The sequence below is a fragment of the Musa acuminata genome, chromosome BXJ3-9, assembly GCF_036884655.1.
Source record: "Musa acuminata AAA Group cultivar baxijiao chromosome BXJ3-9, Cavendish_Baxijiao_AAA, whole genome shotgun sequence".
NCBI classification, from domain to species: domain Eukaryota; kingdom Viridiplantae; phylum Streptophyta; class Magnoliopsida; order Zingiberales; family Musaceae; genus Musa; species Musa acuminata.
Genome location: NC_088357.1, coordinates 41672534 through 41694190, shown reverse-complemented (window position 1 = coordinate 41694190; position 21657 = coordinate 41672534). Strand labels below are relative to the sequence as shown.

Genomic DNA, 21657 nt, shown 5'->3' with positions numbered 1-21657 from the left:
ATATAGACCACTGGCTAATCCGACGGTTTTCACGTACTTTAAGATTCGTATTACAACCCGTTAAACCTAGCTACATTAGCGGGTTCATTACGTCCCTCCGAACTCCAAGTTTCTACGAGACGCCGCACACTTCGAGAACCCGTCCGCCCCTTCTCCCGGAGGACGAAAACCCTCCGTTTGTTCCTGCCATGGCATCCGATGCTTCCGCAGCCCTGTCAGGTACAGCATTTCTTCGTTAAGAATCGGGACAAGCCAACCCTTTCTTCCTATTCTCTTCTCGTCTTCTTTTTCTCCATCCGTCTTCTGTTTTATTGATTCGTTTTGGTCGATCCTCTTCTTCCGGATGCAGTGAGGAAAAAAGTTCAGAAGTTTCTTGATGCCGCTCGCTCTGGGAACCTCGATCTCTTCAAGAGTTAGTGTCTTGATCGTCGTTCTTTCTTTCGATTCTTGGTTTGGCTTGTTTCCCGAATGTTCTTGTTGCGACTTTAGAGCTGGCGAAGCAGCTAGACGAGGGGAAGGGGCTGGCGACAACGGTGGCTGACGTGAAGGACGCGAATAAGAGGACTGCGCTGCACTTCGCGGCGAGGGAGGGGAGGACTGAAGTGTGTAAGTACTTGCTGGAGGAGTTGAAGGTCGATGTCGACGTGAGGGATGACGATGGTATGCATCTGAAAGCTAATGTAGCAGAAGTTGGATATCCCTGTTAAAGAGTGATTAAAATTCTGATAAACCTTGATTTTGGAGTTGTGAACATGATGAAGAAACTGGCTTTCTTATGAGCTTCTTATTCATTGAATCGTGGACCTTAATACAGTGTTTATGATTGTATGCATTTAGCATGTTATACTTGGCTTGACTAACTTTTTTCCTTTTGCTAAAATCATGTCGTCGACCGACCTGCCTGCAAACTTCAGTTTTCGTAAGCATAATATTCTTTTTGTCGAATATTATTTCTTATACTTTTGTTGTTATTAGAAAATCTTATGTCAGATGTTTCTTCCTTTTAAAATCTTCATTTCGTACATGTTTTTTCTCATATAGGTTAATATATTTGACTGCATAACAAATTTATTTTATCTTGTTGGTTGGATGACCGAAAGGAGCATCTGGTGCTAGAACTGTAATTTTTTTTTTGCTTACAGGCGAGACTCCTCTTATTCATGCTTCTCGTCAAGGACATAATCTTACAGCAAAATATCTACTTGAACAAGGGGCAGACCCTTCTGCTTCCAGTGACTTAGGAGCCACTCCTCTTCACCATGCTGCTGGAACAGGTGAACTCCAACTTTATGGTCAAAGATTTAAATGTGCTTCTCTGGAGTTCTGTTAGCCTCCATATTTATTAGCATGAAAATTTATTGTCGTGTTTTGTTATAATGAGTTGTTCTTATATGTTGGAGATATTCCAAGCTGTAAAATCAGTGCGACCAAATTTTCAAGTATGTCTTTTTCCTGTTTTAGAGCGCTAAGCACTCTATCCTCTGGGGGAAAAAACATGATATTCACTTCTTCTATGTGATATATGACTGATTTTTGAAGTCCTTTTACGATAGACTAACAAGCTTTGATAATCTGCAATGTACAAGTGTTGCAGACTTATTCTCGGTCTGAGATAGCTTTTGCTTTGGTAGTCTTCTGTTACTTTATTGTACAGAAATTTGTAGTTGATGGTAAGTTGGTTACTGCTAATTCTCTGAGTTTTTGCATTAAAAATTGTGGTGGATAGATGGTGAATGTTGCTAATTTCATGTGAACAGAAGCAGAACATGGCTTATTAAACTTATTTTGAGGAATGCTATCAGTTGGTTGAGACATTTGATTATAGATTTCATCCTTTAGATCTCTTTTTAACTAAAGTTTAGCTAGGCTGGTAGTTAACCTAAAAGTCGCTTTATTTGCTCTTTGAAGGAATGCAGCATTTTTTTTGTTAATTTAATTGATAAAACTGGAGGCTGGATAATGGATTTTAGTTTTCCTGCATATCAAGTTTTCCCTTGTTATGTACTGGTCCATATGCTAAAATGCATGGGCCCCATCCAAACTGGGAAAACCTAAGTGCTTCAGCAGGTTTGGTAGTAACTCTTCAAGTTTCAGCTCAGTATCAATGGATATTTTAATTTAGTTTTAGCCCCATATGAGTTTCAGTGCCAATTTGATGTTTGAAGCTTGATATGATTTGATAAATATTCTAAGAGCATATTTTGTTAGGGTTGCGTTAGGCATTCAGGAGGGTTGGTATTTGTTCTGAGGCAGATGCAAATTTGGGTCAGGTTGACCCTTTTCTTACCTAAACAACCAAACAGATCATTTCGTAAACAACCTTACCTACTACTAGGTTTGGCTGAGCAGGTCCACGTCAACTCCAAGTTGCAGCAGTTAAAACTTATATAGCTTCTTTAACCTGATTACTTCTTTTTTTCTTGTGGTCTTTTGTGTTTAGGCTGAGTTTTTCTTATCTAAGCAACCAAATAATTCATCTACACAATCTAAGGCCTACTACTAGTTTGATGCGAGGAGGTTCATGTCAAGTCCAAGTCAAGTTTCAGCTACCAGAACTTATATAGCTTCTTTAACATGATTACATCATTATTTCTTATGGTCCAACATATTTCCTATCTTATTGGATTGGATATATGCAGGGAACATTGAGCTTTTGAACCTCTTATTCTCAAAAGGAGTTAATGTGGAATCACAAAGTGATGCTGGTACCCCTTTGATTTGGGCTGCTGGACATGGGCAGGAAGAATCAGTGCAATTTTTGTTAGAACATCATGCTAATGTAAGTTGTGCTTATGCTAGTTAAGCACTTCCAAATTTTACGTTTTTTTGGTAGATCCAATGAGCAATGTTTAGTTTATATTACCTAGATTTTCACCTTGGCTTCATATTTTGCAGCTGCTTCTCACAAACACTGATGTTCGTTGAGTTTGTCTTATCTAAGTTTTCATGATAAATAAACCTTTTTAATGAAAAAATCTTGTAAGTTATAGGTTAAACATCAATTTTGTCGTCACTATTGGACTGATGGCTTTGATAAACCATGATAAGGTTTCACTACTAGAATTCTATTTTTTTTCAGCTTTTTGTCCAGTATAACTTACAGTGTTTGCTGAAAAACTCGTATTGCCAATGTCGTGCATATTTATTTAGCTAGACTTACTGTCGAAAGCTGTAGTTTTTAGTCGATGACCTCATTGTGGTTTTTATTTATCTATCAAAAAGAAACTATGTTGAGTCCTTCCTACGTGATTAAACATAGAATCTTGTCGGAATCACCTCTTAACGTCTCCTTTTTCACCTTCTTCCTCTTTGTTGTTATTCTGCACGCGTCCACATTAATGAACTCATGATATGCTGTGATTTAATGCAAATTCTGTAGGCCAATGCTGAAACTGATGACAATATCACTCCACTATTATCAGCTGTAGCAGCTGGATCACTTCCATGCTTGGAATTGCTACTTCAGGTATAATCTTGTGGTGTTTCTTTTTTGTGGTTGTTTAAATGTTTGGTTGTATGCATATATAAAATTAGTATATTACTTTATTGGTTACTTTTTGAATATATCTTGTGGTATGTGGTTTATTGTAAATTATAGTATTTACTGGTCAACCATATTTTCAGGTGATTTTTATGAACTTCACATGATATAGTTCTAGTTTTTGTTGCTTGTACTTATATCATTGACTGCCCTTGTTATATCTCTTTGCAAAAAGAAATCGGTTAGTTTCACAATAGACAGTGGCATTTGTGGGAAGCAAAAGCCACAGAAGACTTGGTTAGAAGTAGTGTCAAGGGTTTGATGCTCCAAGGATTGTAGTTGGATGAAACCTGAAGGACATGGTGGGGAATTACTTGTGCAGAACACAAGGTTCCAAGTTCAGGTGACATGGAAGATGCAATAGTAAAATGATTTGATGAGAATTCACAGTAAAAGGGATGAAAATTTGAACTTAAGGTGTATCTGTTGGAGTTAAAAACAAGGTATGCTAGGCTAGACATATGATCAGGATTTAATGGATCTAGGATTGTAAGAGGATGAAATACATGGTGTGAAACAACTTACACACCTGTGGTTACAAGTTTAGATGGCTTTTGGATGTGCCAATCGCTTACTAAAATCATATGGTGGACATACTGAGCTATGCTGGCTTTCAAAAAATTGAAAAAGGAAGCACAAAAAGATCAGCAAGCTGTGATGTCCAAATTATTTGGATTTAGCCCAGCTGAGGGCGATATTATTCATCATTAAATCATCTTTATGTCTAATAAAGTTATCATAGATTTCATCCACCTTTCCTCGGACATGGCTCAAACACATCCTTCTGTGTTGTATCAAATTAACACAATTCTTTGGAAGTAGCATGTATTTTTCTTCCAGTGTATAGCATTTGTAACAAAAATATACTTTATCTGGTGAGACAGTGACTTATGTTTTTATCCGTGTAGGCAGGTGCTAATCCAAATGCCAGTGTAGGAGGAGCAACTCCGTTGCATGTTGCTGCTGATAACGGAAGTAGAGAAATTGTCAGTTGCTTAATAAGAGCTGGAGGAGATCCTAATCTATGTGATGATGTAAACTCTTGCAAGTCATTTTGTTTATGCTTGAAGCTGACTTGTTGTTTATCAATATCTTATTATTGGATTGTGAATGTGCCCGACTGTCCATGTTAGAGAAGTGGGTTTCTGCTTTAGCTCTCAGTGCACATGAATTGGGATGTTATGCTTAATATGGAAATTGGAATAATGGCATTAAGAAAAAAATCTTTTGCAAATTATGATTCAATTTCTATTGAAATTGACCATATCATGTTTTAGTCTCTATCAAGGTTTGCCATACCGAAGCGTACCCCCCGTACCGGGCGGTACATACCGGTCCGACAGGTTATCGGTATGCGGACCGTCCCGTACCGCTACAGTGCTATAGTATAAAATAAAAAATTATTCGGTATACCAGGGTGTACCGCTCGGTACGCCCTGATGTACCGCCCGGTACACCGGTACCATACCATACCGAGCCCGGGTAGAAACGTCGGTATGGTACGGTAAAGCGAACCTTGGTCTCTATTATCTCAGCATATCTTCCTCTACTGAACCATAAAAACAGGATTATTGTATAAATTTTGTCTTAACATTTTTTGAGGTACAAGATGTATAAGTCTTGACCTTTTCGGAGAATTGTTTTTCTTGCAGACCGGAGAAAGCGAGATAATGCTGATTTTCATGACAAGGTTACTTTGTGATGCAGGGACTGATATGTAGTGTTTTACTTAAATTAGAAACAATTTTATTATTTTCTTTACGCTCTTGATGGTAATAAAGGCATAAAATTCTATCTGGACTTGTTTTCATATCTTAGTAGATGTTATAGTATGGGATTTCAAAATTGATTATTATCTGATAATTTTAGGACACATAAGGGCTTGTAGTGTCTGGTGTAAAGTGTAAACTAGATGGGTTGTTGGAATAACAGATATAGGCTCTCTTTTGTTTATTAAATGGTGTGACTATGCAATGGAACCAAAGGTTTGAAATCTTCTAACCTTTGATTGATTATCAGACCCTAGAGTGATGCATTCTGTTCCTATTTTCTTTGAAATTATCCTTTCTTTTAATAATTTTCTTCTTGCACCCTTGATCTTAAACTCTGCAGTTGTTCCTCTATGATTATAGAAAACCCCAAATCCTTAATATCGCCTTGCAGCTTGTTCTTAAAAGTAAGGTCTTCAATTTCGAATAATACCGCCCATATCGGGCGGTATGTATCGGTCCGTCAGCAGACCGGTACACTGACCGATCGCTACTGGGCGGTGTATATATATATATATATATATATATATATATATATATATGTATATGTATATATGTATATGTATATATGTATATGTATATATGTATATGTATATGTATATGTGTATATGTATATGTATATATGTGTATATGTATATGTATATATGTATATATGTATTTGTATATATGTATATATGTATATATGTATATGTACATATATATATACATATATGTACACTGACCGATCGTGGGGTGATGTCACTGAGGCAACGTTGTCTCGGCGATGTCACCCCACATGGGGAGAAGATAGGTGACGTTGCAGATTTTTTACTTTATATATATATATATATATATATATATATCGTTTGGTATATAGTACCATACCGTATCGAGCGAATCTCATAACTCTGGCATGGTATGATATTTTAATCATTGCTTAAAAGTCTTATTAATTGTATTTTCTAATTATCTGGGTTTTAATCTCAAAATGTTTTGGATTTATTCTTTTCTTTTGCTCTTCTTGAGGCAAGGATTAGTTGTCATATCTGATAAACAGGAATCATGCTGCTGAAGCTAGCCTTTGGTTGTTGGAACTGTTGCACGATTGGCTTCTTGCTTTCTTTTGTTTTAAAGGAGCCATGATGTCAACTCCAGGCATCTTTCCACATGAAAGGAATGAATTTGATATACTCCAGGTATATTCATTTTAGTTAGTTTAGTGATTTTATCTTCTTTATTAGAGTACAAAGTGTGAGCTTATTTAGTTACTGGGATTCAACCTGCTCAAGATCTCTGAAGTAAACCATTTTGTAGAATCCCTGTAACTAAATAAGCTCACACTTTCTACTCTAATAAAGAAGACAAAATCACTAAACTAACTAAAATGAATATAGACAAAATCACTAAACTATTCTTCATCAACATATTACTCAAGTATATCATTTTGTACAAGTTTCAGTTGGATTAGTCATTTCTTCTCTCTTTTCTAGTCCTCTGTTCCAGTTTAATAAATTGAATGAACCTCATAATCTAATCCTCTGGCTCTAGGTAAGGCTGTCCTGCAGTTGACTAGAATGTGTAAAATTCAAATGCTCTGAGACTTTGCTGACATTTTTAACTAGTAACTATTAAGGAAGTAGATAGTTTGTCTCTTCATGACTGCATTGCTACTGGTGATATCAATTTCTTTTGTGTGGCAATATCGTTTTTCTGTCTTTTCCTTTGGATATGTCTTGAGCTTATATGTACAAGAGACTTGTTTAATGGAATCAACTAGTGATCCTGGTCAGTTTAACTGCTTAATTTGGCAGCAAAGTTTTAATGGTTAGCTGCTTTGTGAAACAAAAGCATATTGCAACTAGATTTTCTACTTTTGTTGCAGGATGGTTTAAAGCCAATACAAGTTGCTGCTTTGAGGGATATCAGAGATGTTGTTGAAGTTCTTTTGCCATTAACATCTCCAGTTCCAAACGTTTCAAACTGGAGCACAGATGGATTAATTGAATTCATGCAGTCTGCTGAAGCAAGCAAGGAACAGGTTTCTGAATGATGGGCCCTAGTCATCTAGTAGTAGAAGAAATTTGTTTCCTTCTCACTTATGCATGTACTCATGCATAAAACTAGATATAGTTAGCATATGTCTTTGCTGTTAAGTTTCAAGATTGACAGCTTTGTAGGTTTTTAGTTCACTTTTGTGTTTGCATGTGGCTGTTTACTTTTATCCATTAATGGACTAATGTGAACTGACAGGCCAGTAGAAGAGAAGCTGACTTGCCAAGGAGTGCCATTTTGCATAAAACAGAGATGGTTGAGGTGTCACTCTTGCTCTTGGATTTCATTTTCTATCTTATGGTTGTTGTCAGTACCCTGTGAGAAATTTTTTTAATCAGCCTGTAACAAGTAGCAACTTTAGATATAATATAATTGTTATCTATCCCAGTTACATTACAATTGAAATTGGAATTTCAGTTTTATCTATTCTTAGAAATGTTAATATCTTGTTTCCTACAATGTCTCCTCAGTCAAGGGACCCCTTTATTCTTACACTAGGCATCTCTGCCGTGACTATCTGCTAAAAAATTCTCACTTTGGTAGTCTAAAACCAATAATCACTAATTTGTTAAGCCTTAATTGGTGGTATGTGTGGTTTACCATAAGAGATCTAAAAAAGAAATAGGTGCTCTAGTGTATCAGATTGTCATTGTTCAACTATCTTGTTAAAACACTTCAAATGCTCATTTCAATTATGCAGGTAACTCCTGAATCCAAAAAGAGATCTATGGAAGCCAAGTCACGAGGTGATGATGCCTTCAGGAAAAAGGACTACCAGATGGCAGTAGATGCTTACACCCAGGTAATTCCTTGGGCTGGATTAAGATATTGACCAACAACTACAAGTTCAAATGGTTCTTTTATGGATTTGCATATACTAACCTAGGAGGAATAAATGTATTTCTATCAACTGAGTCTCTAGTTGATAACATATCTCTGATGCTGCAAAAAAATTTTGTTGATGACACTTACTCTCCCACCACATCCAAAGTGACAAGAGATCACATCTGTTACCACATATCTAATGCTGAATGCAAATTGGAAAGAAGAATTGTGATTGATAATAGGGTGGTGGCCAAAGGCATGAATCTGAATCCTTTGTTTGATCTTTTCTATATTTAGGTTGAAGCATTTATTTTGGGTGGGTGTCTGTGCTGTTCAATTACTTAGAGTTTTAATAAAATTTCATTAATCCAAATTTCACTTAATTTTTTACCATTTTAGTTTATGTAACGTTTGAATGAGATTTTTTTTCATCTTTAATAAGCTAAGACAAACATCTGATGAGTCACCTTTTCAATGTCATCCTGTTATTTAAAGTAATGCTTGGCTTTTTTTAATTATATTGAACATTCAATTGTAGATGACTTCAATTGAGATTTATATTGAACAGTTTTAATCGGAAGCATGTTTATCACAATCCCTTGTCTTTGGTTTTTGATAAAACAATTGGTCTCTATTTATCATTACAGTCAAGGTATCTATGATTGCTACAGAAAATACTCTCTAGAAAGAAACAAAGAAAACTAGTTCTGAGTCTTTGCTAGATATAGCTCTAGATTTATTGTAATTTATGATGTATTTTGTCTTCTTGGTTTGTTTCAGGTTGGCTGTAGTTTTGTCATGTTATACTGAATTCAGATATTTGGATCCTAGGTTTGGTTTAAATTTAATTTGTCAATTGAATTTGGTTTATGTGATTTTGACCCGTGATGTGTCAATGTTGATGGGCTAAAAAATTGTTGGATTTTAACCAGCAAATATGGTGATATAAAAGGTAGATGAATGCACAAGAGGAAGCACAAAATTCTGAGAATGTTTACAATTCAAACAACATTATCCTCCTGGGTCTGAAAAAAGACAATTATAGGGGTAAATACAATTAGAAATGTGCAGGTAAATAAAGTATACTGGACACCAGCTATATGTGTCTGTGTAAGCTCAGATCCTTAAAGTTGCAGTTCTTAAGCCACTTTGCCATGATGAACTTTGACAGATAAATTGTAGTTACTCAATCTGTGATCTTATGTCGTTCTAGTGGCTAAACTGGGTTTCTGGTTGTCACCTGAAGTAAGATTCTTATTAGAGTTATAGTCCATGATATTTAATGTGTGATGCACATTCAAATTTTTTTTTTAATGAATAAATGATATCTCAATGTCATAGTATTACTTGGTTGTCACTAGTTCAACTTCTGTTAATGTAAATAGCAATTCATTATCTCCAGCTTGTCCACCCATTTGGACTAAAGCTTAGACTGCCATCCTGATCTCATACTAATCATCTCACTGAAATTATTCATACTATCCTGTGGAATTGTAACATATATAATTATAATTCAGGCTATTGATCTGGACCCAAATGAAGCTGCTTTGCTATCAAATAGAAGCCTCTGCTGGATACGTCTTGGACAAGGCGAACAGGCCTTGGCTGATGCTAGGGCTTGCAGAGCGCTGAGGCCAGACTGGGCCAAAGCTTGCTACAGGGAAGGTGCAGCACTACGTCTATTACAAGTATGGTCTCTTCTTCAGATATTTGGTTGAATAAAATACTTCTGTAATGAGCTTATTATTTCCCTTTTTCTTTATCAGAGTTTTGATGAAGCAGCAAGTGCCTTTTATGAGGGAGTGAAGCTTGATCCTGAGAACAAGGAGCTTGTAGATGCTTTCAGGTATAGATATAATGTAAACCATGAATTCCATTATCAGTTTGTAATTGCATGCACGGGAAGAAAAGATAAATAGTGCTCTGTTTTTTCGGTTGAAACCTTAGAACAAACTAGAATGAACTATTCAAATTTGTTATATGAATAAACCACTATTTTGTCCATGAGTTACTCTGAATTGAGGCTATGCTGTAAAACGAATGCTCTGTGTTTGCATTGGCATTAACAATTGACATGCCGAGTCACTTGGTGATCATAATACTCCAAATATGCTTTGAGTACCAGATTTTGTTAATCATAATTGTTTATTAATTTCACTCTTTCCTCTTATTTCAATAGGGAGACTGTTGAAGCTGGACGAAGATTTCATGGAACTGAACAGCAACAAAAACAATAGCTTAAATTGTTTGGCGGGGGCTCAAGATCCCTGTATATTTTACCGAAAAGTACTAATCATTGTCTAAAAGCAACTGTTGTGCCCGTCTTTGACCCAGAGAGTGTAAATAGGATTTTGGTGAGCCCAAATTTTCAGACCATTTGCATGATTAATGCTTCCTTTTTCGCTTAATATTGTTAGAAAACCATGTTGCTCCCAGAGGGATGGTGGGGCGTGTATCGGTGGGCAGACTAATTCGGTATTCAAGCATGCGGACTGTCAAAATCAACAACTGCTATGGGTACTAAAAATTGCTGTTGCAAACTTGGGTACTTTTTCTCGTCACCTTGTTGGTGGTGTTGTATTTTTTGTTTTGGTTTGTTGCAGCAAACATGCGGATGCAACTGATGAAAAGTGTGCTGTTCGTCCATCAGACGAGTGCTTGTGCCAATGGTTTCTTGACGTTCATTTCCGTGTTGAAGGTATAAAATTAAGTTGGGGGTATTCTTGATTTATGCCCTTTTTGATATTTAAGTCAGTTTTGGATTTGGATGGTTCAGCGGTTCTCAATTTGTGTGGAATGTACTCGGGGAGTACCCTTTTATAGTATGTTTTGAGAAGTAGATAGTTATAGTGAATGGTTATGTCACTCGAGCCATGCAATAATTAGTTTGACTTAGTCGAGATGATGAGATGTTGATCACATATCGTTTACGTGGCTTCGAGCTGTTGGCGTATTGGCCACATGGTGTTGTGTTGTTGAATCGTGTGATGGATGCCAACGAGCCATGTGGTGTCAAGGTGTTGGCCACGTTTTGCCTGTGTCATTTCCATATCCTTAGTCCCCTCGCTTCTAGGTTGTATAGTACGAGTTGCCTTTGTCATTCCATATTCTTAACCCCCATCGCTTCTAGGTTACATAGTACATGTTGCCTGTGTCATTTCTATATCCTTAGTACCCTCGCTTCTAGGTTACATAGTACGTGTTGCCTATGTCATTTCCATATCCTTAGTCCCCTCGCTTCTAGGTTGCATAGTCGATGTTGCAAAAACACTTTCATGAGTAATTGGTTGGATGTCATTGATTTGTGTGTCCGATCATTTCGATTGTGCGTCAGTTATTTCCGTTGCACATCATCCATTTACATGTTTGATGGATACGTCAGTTATTTCAGTTGTACATCATCCATTTACATGTTTGATGGATACGACGACACGTAATCAAAAGATCGAACATGTATTTGATGATATGTAATAGAAACGACTGAACATGCAAATGAACGACACAGAATCTAAACGATCGAATGTGCATATCGACGACACTTAGTCAACTGCTTATGAAAGTTATGTATCCTAGATCACTTCTTGACTCAATCTCTCTACTCTCGAGCAAATCGAGAAGTGAGAGGCAGGCTAATGATACGAAATCGATAATCTGATCGACACCTCAACACCATGTAGTAGGCAACACGTCGACAACTCGAGGCCACATAGACAATACGTGATTGACACCTCAGCACCTCACAAGTGGTAGGCGTCCAATGCACGATCGATAGCATAGCCGACATGGATCACCCATGATAGTTGAAGCCATGTAAAACATTACGTGGTCGACACCTCAGCACCTCAACTAAGTTAGACTAATTAATGTGCATCTCGGATTATGCGCACCATGGCGCACCATGATATCATGACTCAAATATATCCCGAGAGTGACATGCAACCGTTCTTATAACCGTTTGACAATCTCGGAAGTAACGATTCTCGTAGCCCACTATAAAAGGCGTGTGTTCCACATGTATTGAGAACTCCCTTTGAGAGCTCATCCAAGTCGTTGGAACCCAAAATCCACATGGTTTAGTTTCGTACGTGTTCGATACCTTTCGAGGTCAGAAAGAAGTAAAATTTGCTGTGAGACTAACAACACAAGAAGGAACTTGAGTTCACTCCAAAACCGCTTCCACATCAAAATTTACACCAATTTATTTTGCTCTCGCCGCTGTTCGTTGCAAAACGATGTGTGTCTGTGCTGTATAGGCGATCGTGATCATACTATTCGTTATTCCAATTCTATGTTGCCTCGCGGGAGGTTTGCAGTATGCGATCGTATTGTTCTTTATTTCTCGTTTCATTTGTGGGAGTTATTGCGATAGTGCGATTGTTTGGATGATAGATTGTTAATATTTGATGTGCAAGATTTTGTGGCTTAAGTCGATGTGGTTATTTGATTCCATTTTGGTTGGTTCGCTGCCACAAGAAAATGTGTCCTCATAATATAGTTGTCGATCGAGTTAGCGTGCCACAGCTGCAATCCTCAACGATGCCGCAGAATATAGTAGTCGATCGCATTCTCTTGCGAGTCTGCGAGTATCTTTTTTGGTGCAATTGCATGACAAGAATGTTTTGTTCAATCATCACATAATATTATTATTCATAGTATATGCCGATTGAGAAAATATTTGTTCTCAGGGCTAAACACGTACTGCCACAACGATGGAAAAGACAAATCATCAGAAAAGATCTGCTATGTCAGTCAAAAACAAAATAAAAAACATTCTCCTCTACACAATACCTTACCCAATAGAGTACTGATATTATAAATACTTGTTAAAATTAACATAATACACTCATTAGATCCTTATAAGTCAAACTTAATCTTTGTCCACTTCCGATGTAAGACTAATTGGGGTATCACAATCACCCACACTCAATTAGCTTGACGTCATCGTCAAGACCCAACATAACCCATATCGAACCCTAACATAGTACATGTGAGGTTTAGCCTAGTGGTGGCTTCATACCGTGATGAGTTCTCTGACTCTATCCACGAGTAACTCTTTCTTACTTGAGCCATCTCACCCTGTTTAAATACTATGTCAGCTCTAATACCAAATGTCACGATCCGAGCCTGATGAGCTAATTAGCCAATAACTCTGTTTGATCCAAATCACTGACAAAAATACTTAAACTGGAATTAACATAATACACTCATCATCATACCCCTATAAGCCAAACTTAATATTTTTACCCACTTTCGATGTACTAATTAGAGTGTCAGAAAGAAATAAGCTCCATGTCATAAAGAAATATAAATCATTGGTAGATTTCCTCAGTGTAATTTGATTAGACTACTTTTTACATATGATCTGTTCAAGCATCAAGAGATGGTTTAAAATAAATACACGAATACTTCGATCAAAAATGACCCGGTTACATCGTTCAGAATTAACTTGCTATTCATATACTACTGTATTCTACACCCTTTGCAGGGATGAGCCTCGAGTGGCATGTCTTGTAGTCTTCCGTGAAAACTGAACATCAAGCACTTCCTACGAGAAGTTAATCTTTTGCCAAGTCTAGATGAAGAGGAAGCAATCCTATGTAGTACACTATCGCCATCAATCCAGAAAAGATCAGTGAAGTACTTATGCAGCATCAAAAAGGTTTACACCAGTAATGATCACTGCAAACGCTCCATTGCTGCACAATTCCTGCCTGATTGTGAGACTCACTGCTGCATAACGCTTCCTGGCCGTAGAAGCTGCAGCACTGTATTTTATTTGGTTTATATTCTGAAGAATCAAAATTTCAAAGTAAAAAAATCACATCCATCAAAAATATGCAGCTAGTGGATGATGCAAGTTCATTGTCACATGAATCTAGCTTATTTAATAAGTTAATGCACACATGAAAAGTTTGAAGGTAAAAGGTTATGTTAGGTGACTGACAACTAACGTAAAATTATGTTAGATCTCATGAACATAGATCTTAATCGATTTCAGTATAAAGTTAATCTCATGAAAGTGACGCGAGACACCTTCATTTTTTGGGTGCTCCGAATTACAAACGGTGGGCTAGGAGGTCGCCCAGAAATAGACCATCACATCAACACTTGGACATGGTGTAAAGTAAGCAAGGGTTATCTCATTGCTTTGGATCAATGAGAGTAAAAAAAATTAGTCCAAGAACAAAGGATTAAGTAAGCAACTTGGAATATAAGAATACTTTTATAAAAGAGATTAGAATTGATAAACACTATGATAAGAAGAAGAATAAATATTATTTGATTACAAGAGACTAAGTGGGTAGGGAAAAATTTTAGAGAGATTAATAATAATGGATTTAAAATTTAGTATATTGAAAAAATTAAACATAGAAATAATGTAAGAATTGTTGTTGATAAGAATGTTAACAATAATGTTGCAGATGTGAAAAGATTTGAAGATAGAACTATAGTTTTAAAATTTGTCAAAGGACAAGATATTTTGAATGTCATTTGTACTTATACCCCTCAAGTTGGATTAGATGATCAAACAAAAAATTTTTTTTGGAAAGCTTAGATGATATCATTTAATAAATACCTATAACTTAAAAACTTACAATTGAAGAAGATTTGAATGGACATGTAAGGAAAATATATGATAAATAAAGAGGTGTGCATGGGCGCTTTGGTTATGGGGAGAGAAGTGAAAATGATGGTATGATTTTGAATTTTACAATTTTGCATGATCTTATAATTATAAATACTCATTTAAAAAAGAGAGAAACATTTGGTTACTTATACAGTGTAATCCCAATTATAGTCGGATACCTTTTTCTCACTAGAAAAGTAAATAAAATTATACATAAGAATTACAAAGTTATATTTAGAGAGAGTTTGACGAATCAACATAGGTTGATTGTATTAGATATTTATAGAAAATGAAAGAAAAAAAAGATAATAGAAAATTTTACTAGGACTAGATTATGAAACTTTAAAGATGATAATGTACGAATTTTTAACAATAGGATAAAAAGAGAGGCAATTTGGAGCTTGAATGGAGATAATGTTAATATTATTTAGACTATGATGACTAATAAAATTAAGAGCTTAACAAAAGAGATCTTTGGTGAAATTAAAGATAAAGGTGTAGCTTTAATAGAGAATTGGTGGTAGCGTGAGGAAGTTCAAAAAATAATTTTTATTAAAAGATCATGTTTTAATAATCAATAATATTGTAAAAATGAGGAGACATTTAAAATATATAAAAAAATCTAAAAAAGAAGCTAAGAAACGATTAGTATGACAAGATATAAAATTTATGATAATTTTTTTAATAAATTAAGTATTAAAGATGATGAAAATGATATATATTGAATTACTAAATATAGAGAAATAAAGTGTAAGGATTTAGATAATATTAAATGCATTAAAGATGAAGATTAAATAATATTTGTTATTGATAATGAAATCAAGAAAAGATGAAAAAAAATATTTTTATAAATTATTTAATGAACATTCCACATATGACTTAACTTTAACAATAAATAATAGTTATAGATTTAATAAGCATTAATTTATTTAAAAAATTAGAACTAGTGAAGTAAAAGATGCCTTAAAAAAGCTGAAAATATCAAAGGTGTGGGACGTGATGGTATCGTTATTGAGGTTTTGAAAAGTTTATATGACAAAAAATAGCTAGGTTAATTAGAGTTTAAGAAAGATACATGAAAAAAAAATAAAAAATTAATGTCAATTTATAAAAATAAAGGTGACATTCAAAACTATTCTAATTATAGAGGAATAAATATCATGAGCCATATTATAGAACTTTGAGAATGTTATTGAAAGTATGATAAGGTTTGAAACAAATATCATTGAAAATCAATTTGGTTTTATGCTTAGAAGATCGAAGCTATTTATTTATTAAAATGATAAATGAAAAGTATAGAAAGAAATAAAAATATTTGCATATAATTTTTATTGACCTAAAGAAAACATATGATAAAATTTCTAGGGATTTATTATTGATGTTACTAAAGATATGTATGATAATGTAACTAGTATTATTATAACTATAGGGAGCATATCTAGTGAGTTCTCTATTAGTATATGATTATATCAAATATCCGTATTAAGTCCTTATCTTTTCATATCGATAATGAATGAACTTACTAATCCTTTACAGGATAGACCTCCTTTGTGTATATTATTTGTTGATAATATTGTCTTAGTTGATAAGAGCCTAAATGAAATTAATTATAAACTTGAGTTATGGAGGCAATTCTTAGAAACTAAATGTTTTAAATTAAGTATCACAGACTTAATATAAGAGATGCAATTTTAGTAATACTAGGAATAGGTAGGATTGTATAGTTAAGTTAGATGGATAAGACGTTCTTTAAGTAAAAGTCTTATGTATCTTCGATCAATTATTTAACAATATAGAGAGATTGATAAGCATATTATTCATAGAGTAAAAATAGAACGATTAAAATGGTGAGAGGCGCTAAGCATCTTGTGTGATTACTAGATACATTTGAGATTAAAAGAAAATTTTTATAAGACAATCGTGAGACCAACAATATTTTATGGTTTATGTGTGGAACAATTAAAAAATGATATATACAAAAAATTTATTATCGATATGAGAATGTTGAAATGGATGTGTCGAGTTACTAAGAAAGTTTAAAAAAATATTTTTATTTGTGAACAACTAGATATTACATCGATAGAGGATGAGATGAGAGAGAAACGTTTAAAATGGTATGAATATATACTTAGGAGACCTATGGTTGTGATAATTAGAAGAGGTAAAATGATTAATATTAGTGATATGAGAAAAAACAAAGGAAGACTTAAAATAATCTTACTAGAAATTATAAATAAAGAATTAAATAGTCTAAACTTAACTAAACAAATAACTTTTATATATCATGGTTTGCAGTACCGGTCTGTATTGCCCGGTACGGGCGGTACGTACCGGTCCGACAGACTTTCGGTACGCGGACCATATGTTACCGTTCCGACACTATAGCAGTACTGTAGCACTGTAGAACTGCTACAGTACTCGACACGCCTGAATGTACCGTTCGGTACACCTATACCGTACCGTACCGGTACCGAGCCCAGATCGAAACTCCGGTACGATACGGTATTGCGAACCTTGTTATATATTTCAATGGCGACAAAAAAATCCATGTAGTCAACCCCAAATAATTAAGACTTACAACTTTATTGTTGTTGTATATATAAAAAGTTTGAAGAATATGCATGTTACTAAAGTTTGCTGCACACAGTAAAAAATTCTAATGACATACCTCATGAGATGACTCATGAGTTACTCATCAACTTTGTGATTTGATCTCAATGCCACTCTTCTCCTAGAAGTCATGCAAAAAAGGGAAAAAAATGATAAGCACTTAAGATATAAACAAAGAATAAAGAATTATAGAATAAATTCTCCATTACTATGTGAAATTTTATATGGCATGACGAAACTTGAAACAAAATTAAGCCATTCACTATGTTTATAATTTTACTTTCATAAAAGATAAATTCAAATTATAGACTCAACAAACCATGGCTAAGGAAGGACCCTTCCGGAATTTTCCAGTTTGACTCCTCATGGTGACAAGCTCCTCAGCAGATGTTGGATGAATTCCAACGGTGACATCAAAATCTGCTTTTGTCAATCCAGCTTTTACAGCTATAGCAATCCCCTGAAGTATATGAAATTTAAGCCTGCTAAGCTAAAAGCTAGAAGATACAAAGGGATGGAATTAAAGCAAAACAAAGAAACCTGTATAATCTCTGGTGAATCTTCCCCACACATGTGCACACCTAATACTGTATTTGTGTTTGCACACACAATAAGTTTCATAAACACCCAATCAGGCAGGCCAGAAAGCGTGGCCTTTAGAGGCCTGAAGTTGGCTGTGAAAATATCAACTTCACCACACTCTTGAACAGCCTGCACCATTTTCGGATATTAGAGGGGAAAGAATATCTAATGCACACTTCAAAGAACAGTTATGACAGCAGAATTTGTCTCACTTGCTCCTCGGTAAGACCAACTTGTCCAATTGGAGGCTGGGAAAATACAGCAGAGGGCACAGCTCTGTCATACACATGCAATCCACTAATAAGATATTATTTTGCACCGACAAACTACCCATTTAACTTTACTTGCCCGAAAACTAAAACATACTGTTAGTGAGAGTTGATTCACAGTCTCAAATGTAGAAGCATGAATTAACATGTCTCACAAGAACACGTCATGCAAACTTAAGCTGCAACAAACAAATGCTCATCATCCATTTGCACCTATGCTTCTTACTTGGTTGACTAAGTGCATGGACACTCTTCATATCATATATTACCCATCAAACTAAGGATATATTTCCTTAAACCCTAAAAATAATTTTGCAATTTACCCAACATAGCACAGGAAGCACCTGATCATAAGAAATTGAAATCAAAAGGTGCCATGAGTTACTGCACCATAGACTAATCCATTTAACAATACCAGGCTACTGCTTGCGGTTGACAACCAGCAAATATGTTCATGACCTCGGGGCAGGTTCCACCTTATTAGATCTAGGAGGTTTATGGTTGTAAAAGGCTATCTTTGTAACACTCCGTTCAAGTACATTAAAAGAAATAAAAAAGAAAGTTCTTTCCGATGGGGATAATTGTCAGCTTGTGGCAAGGCAATGATGGACTTCACAAGCTAAGACAAAAGACATTATCGTACAGAATTACTTGTCAAAAAGGGTTGCCATAACATTTAAAAAACTGGTACTGTTAAAGCTGGTTACCATAACACTGAAATATGGAATTTTAAGCCTGAAACCAATTTAATTGCTTAGTTGTTATAGCTAATTTTTTAACACAAAATAGCAGGTTTATGCATCTTTTCCTCTTCGATGAATATAAATCTGTAAATCAAAATTGATTGTGTTCATCTTCTGTTGTAATTATTTCCATGTATTATTTAGAGGATTGTTATTTCTTACACAAGCTTCATCTATAAACCAGAGAGTAGATCCTACATTCCAAATAGCCTTTAGGTTGATAGTTGCCAATAAAATTTGGCAAAGTCCATCTTCCATGAAGCCTATATAAACTTTATTTTGCTGCATACCTGACCCATAGCATCAGGAGGTTGAATAATGACATTCTGCAAAACTAAAGACAAAGAAAAACAACACATCAACTTCTATCATATGTGACGAGTAACGACAACTAGTAGGTTGCAAAAGAAAATGATAATGATAAACAAATATTAGATTAGAGATGACTCCGGAGGCTCATTTAGAACAATTTAACTAGCTAGCTGACGTTGCTAGTGGAGATAATCTTGACAAAATGCTTATGCAAGAGAATACAGGGATTCTAAATATTCTCATCTTCTTGTAACATGCTTGTTTCACTAATCATAATCAGGCCATAGTTTACCAGACATCATTTCTTTCTAGAGCACCATCTACAAATTACCCCTACAATGCTATAGATACAAATCTGTAATCTGGTTTTGTGGGTTCATTACCAAACACAGTTTCAGCAAATGCCCCTCCCTTCCATCAATGCAACAGGGGTCAAGTTCACTCTATCTGTAGCATCTCCAACAGCCCAAATGGAATCAACTGATGTTGGAGAGTATTCATCAACCTGAATCAAATTACTGTTTTCATACAAAGGCTATGAAGTACTTCTGAGACACAATAAATTAAGTTGGTGAATTCATATGTACCAATACTGCACCAATCTTTGCCAACTCTACTCCAACATCCTCCAGTCCCAAGTTCTGCATACATAAAGGAAAACCATACATAGCTATTCAACATTAGAAAGATCCAAAGTAATTAAGACTAGAGATGATAGTTATCTTTCACAAATGTATATAATGTATATAGGATAAAAGAAACAAAAGAAACTTGTGCTGGCACATCTGCCCCCTGATTCTTGCAAATCATGCATACAATATACTTAGTAGAAAGCAGACTGAAAAAATGAACAACACTACACGAATATAAATTTTACCTGGCTTTCAGAAGCAAAAGAATTGTGAAAACTTCCAGATTGTTATAACCACGATCGACAAAGTCACCCTGGCTTTGATGTAGGCAAATTTTGAACCATACATTCATATTGGTATTCTTGCATAATAACATACATAAAAAAAAATCTTCAATTTGCTTAAAATGAGAAGAACTTCACCATGAATATGTAATTTGTCTCAGGAACATGACCTCCAGTTTGAAAAAGTTTCATTAGATCATGAAACTGGCCATGGATGTCACCACAAACAGTCACAGGGCTATTAACCGGTTGTACATTTGACTCCTCAACAAGAGTCTCCTTAACCTGTTTACAATGAATATAATAGTCCAGAAAAATTTAAATTAAATTCTGACTTACAGAAACATAAAGTCTACCATTTACAGAAGACAGATTTAAGGATAAATTCCGATTCACGCGGACTCGCGAGAGTACAAATTGAATCAGACTCCTCAACTCTTTGCCACAGAGAAAACCAAGCAAGGGTGCCCTTACGTATTCGCCTCTGGATGCTGCCCTTTCTTCACATTCGCGATCCACTGATCCAGTTCCTTTGCGGAGTCCTTCGTCGATTTGGGACGTCGTGTTTCGCCTACGACATGGCTCGACGAGGATTTAAGCCATGAGGATTTCGCCTGAGAATGCTCCGACACTCTCCCTCCCTGAGTAACCGCCGCGCCGGCATCTGCACCAGTAGAAGAAGAAATATCTTCTCCACCAACCGTTCCGTCCGCTGCCGGAGAGCTCCGACGAAGCACCCAGCCGTTTCAGATACGGGTGGAACGGCCCCGCTCTGCATCTCCTGTCGTCGCCCGCAACGGATCCAACGGCACCGTTCCACGCGTCCGTCTTCCCCCCCCCCCCCCCCCCCCCCCAATTTTTACACCTCCTCCACGTCATCGCTTGGCTCCTCGGGAAACCACCACCACCTGACCTTAAAGACTGCAACCTAAAAGTTCGATGCCGATGCAGTACTCAACTCACTGGTCATCCATCGGTCATCGGGTTACGTAATTTTAAATACTCGACGCCACATTAATCATATTTTTTATAATAATAATATTATTATTATTAAAATATATTGTCACTAAAAAATCGTAATTAAATTTTTTAAAAATCATAAATTAGTAATAATTTTATCACTAATATTATCACAAAAATTTTAGGTATTATTATTTTTTACTAAATAAGATATCATTACGGACCCATAAAGGTAACCAAACAATCCAAACTTTAAATCCAACTTATGCTCAAAAAATTCAAAAATGCGATCGACTAAAATGACAATGAAAGTAAATATGAGATAACTCATCAAATTGAACACCACATAGCAAACAATGCCTAAGTATCTACAATACCAAATGCAGCAATATAATGAGAAGTAGGTAGCTTTAAATATACCAAGTCACACTAGGAATAATAAATTGACTGTAGTCGGTTTGGGAGATTCTA

The 21657-nt window shown here is 35.5% G+C and overlaps 1 protein-coding gene and 1 long non-coding RNA gene across 3 annotated transcripts; one reads left to right on the top strand and one right to left on the bottom strand.

Annotated features, from left to right (window-relative positions):
* The first annotated feature begins 97 nt into the window (after nucleotides 1-97).
* On the top strand, nucleotides 98-10911 carry LOC135586839 (uncharacterized). Of its 2 annotated transcripts, XM_065166456.1 has the most exons (13): nucleotides 98-219; nucleotides 350-412; nucleotides 490-660; nucleotides 1143-1274; nucleotides 2640-2779; nucleotides 3380-3466; nucleotides 4450-4575; nucleotides 7172-7327; nucleotides 7540-7602; nucleotides 8042-8143; nucleotides 9684-9854; nucleotides 9933-10012; nucleotides 10346-10911. In XM_065166456.1, exons 1-13 carry the CDS (start codon nucleotides 189-191, stop codon nucleotides 10401-10403), a joined length of 1380 nt encoding a protein of 459 aa, XP_065022528.1. In that variant the 5' UTR covers nucleotides 98-188; the 3' UTR covers nucleotides 10404-10911. The 2 variants fall into 2 exon arrangements, with proteins under 2 accessions (XP_065022528.1, XP_065022529.1); XM_065166457.1 differs by lacking the exon at nucleotides 4450-4575.
* A 2550-nt stretch (nucleotides 10912-13461) lies between these two features.
* LOC135648720 (uncharacterized) lies at nucleotides 13462-21041 on the bottom strand. Its single transcript, XR_010501047.1, has 9 exons — nucleotides 20701-21041; nucleotides 20365-20511; nucleotides 20188-20255; nucleotides 19898-19951; nucleotides 18199-19815; nucleotides 17945-18115; nucleotides 17724-17864; nucleotides 17463-17525; nucleotides 13462-13954 (listed from the first exon to the last, which is right to left on the bottom strand). It is a non-coding gene; the product is annotated as an uncharacterized LOC135648720 (long non-coding RNA).
* Between the last annotated feature and the right edge of the window lie 616 nt (nucleotides 21042-21657).

Excerpts from the sequence above, each read along its gene's own strand:
- LOC135586839 (XM_065166456.1), top strand. The coding sequence starts at position 189 with ATGGCATCCGATGCTTCCGCAGCCCTGTCAG. Across the intron at positions 8,144-9,683 it reads CAGTAGATGCTTACACCCAG|GCTATTGATCTGGACCCAAA; the intron begins GTAATTCCTTGG and ends ATTATAATTCAG. Across the intron at positions 9,855-9,932 it reads CAGCACTACGTCTATTACAA|AGTTTTGATGAAGCAGCAAG; the intron begins GTATGGTCTCTT and ends TTTCTTTATCAG.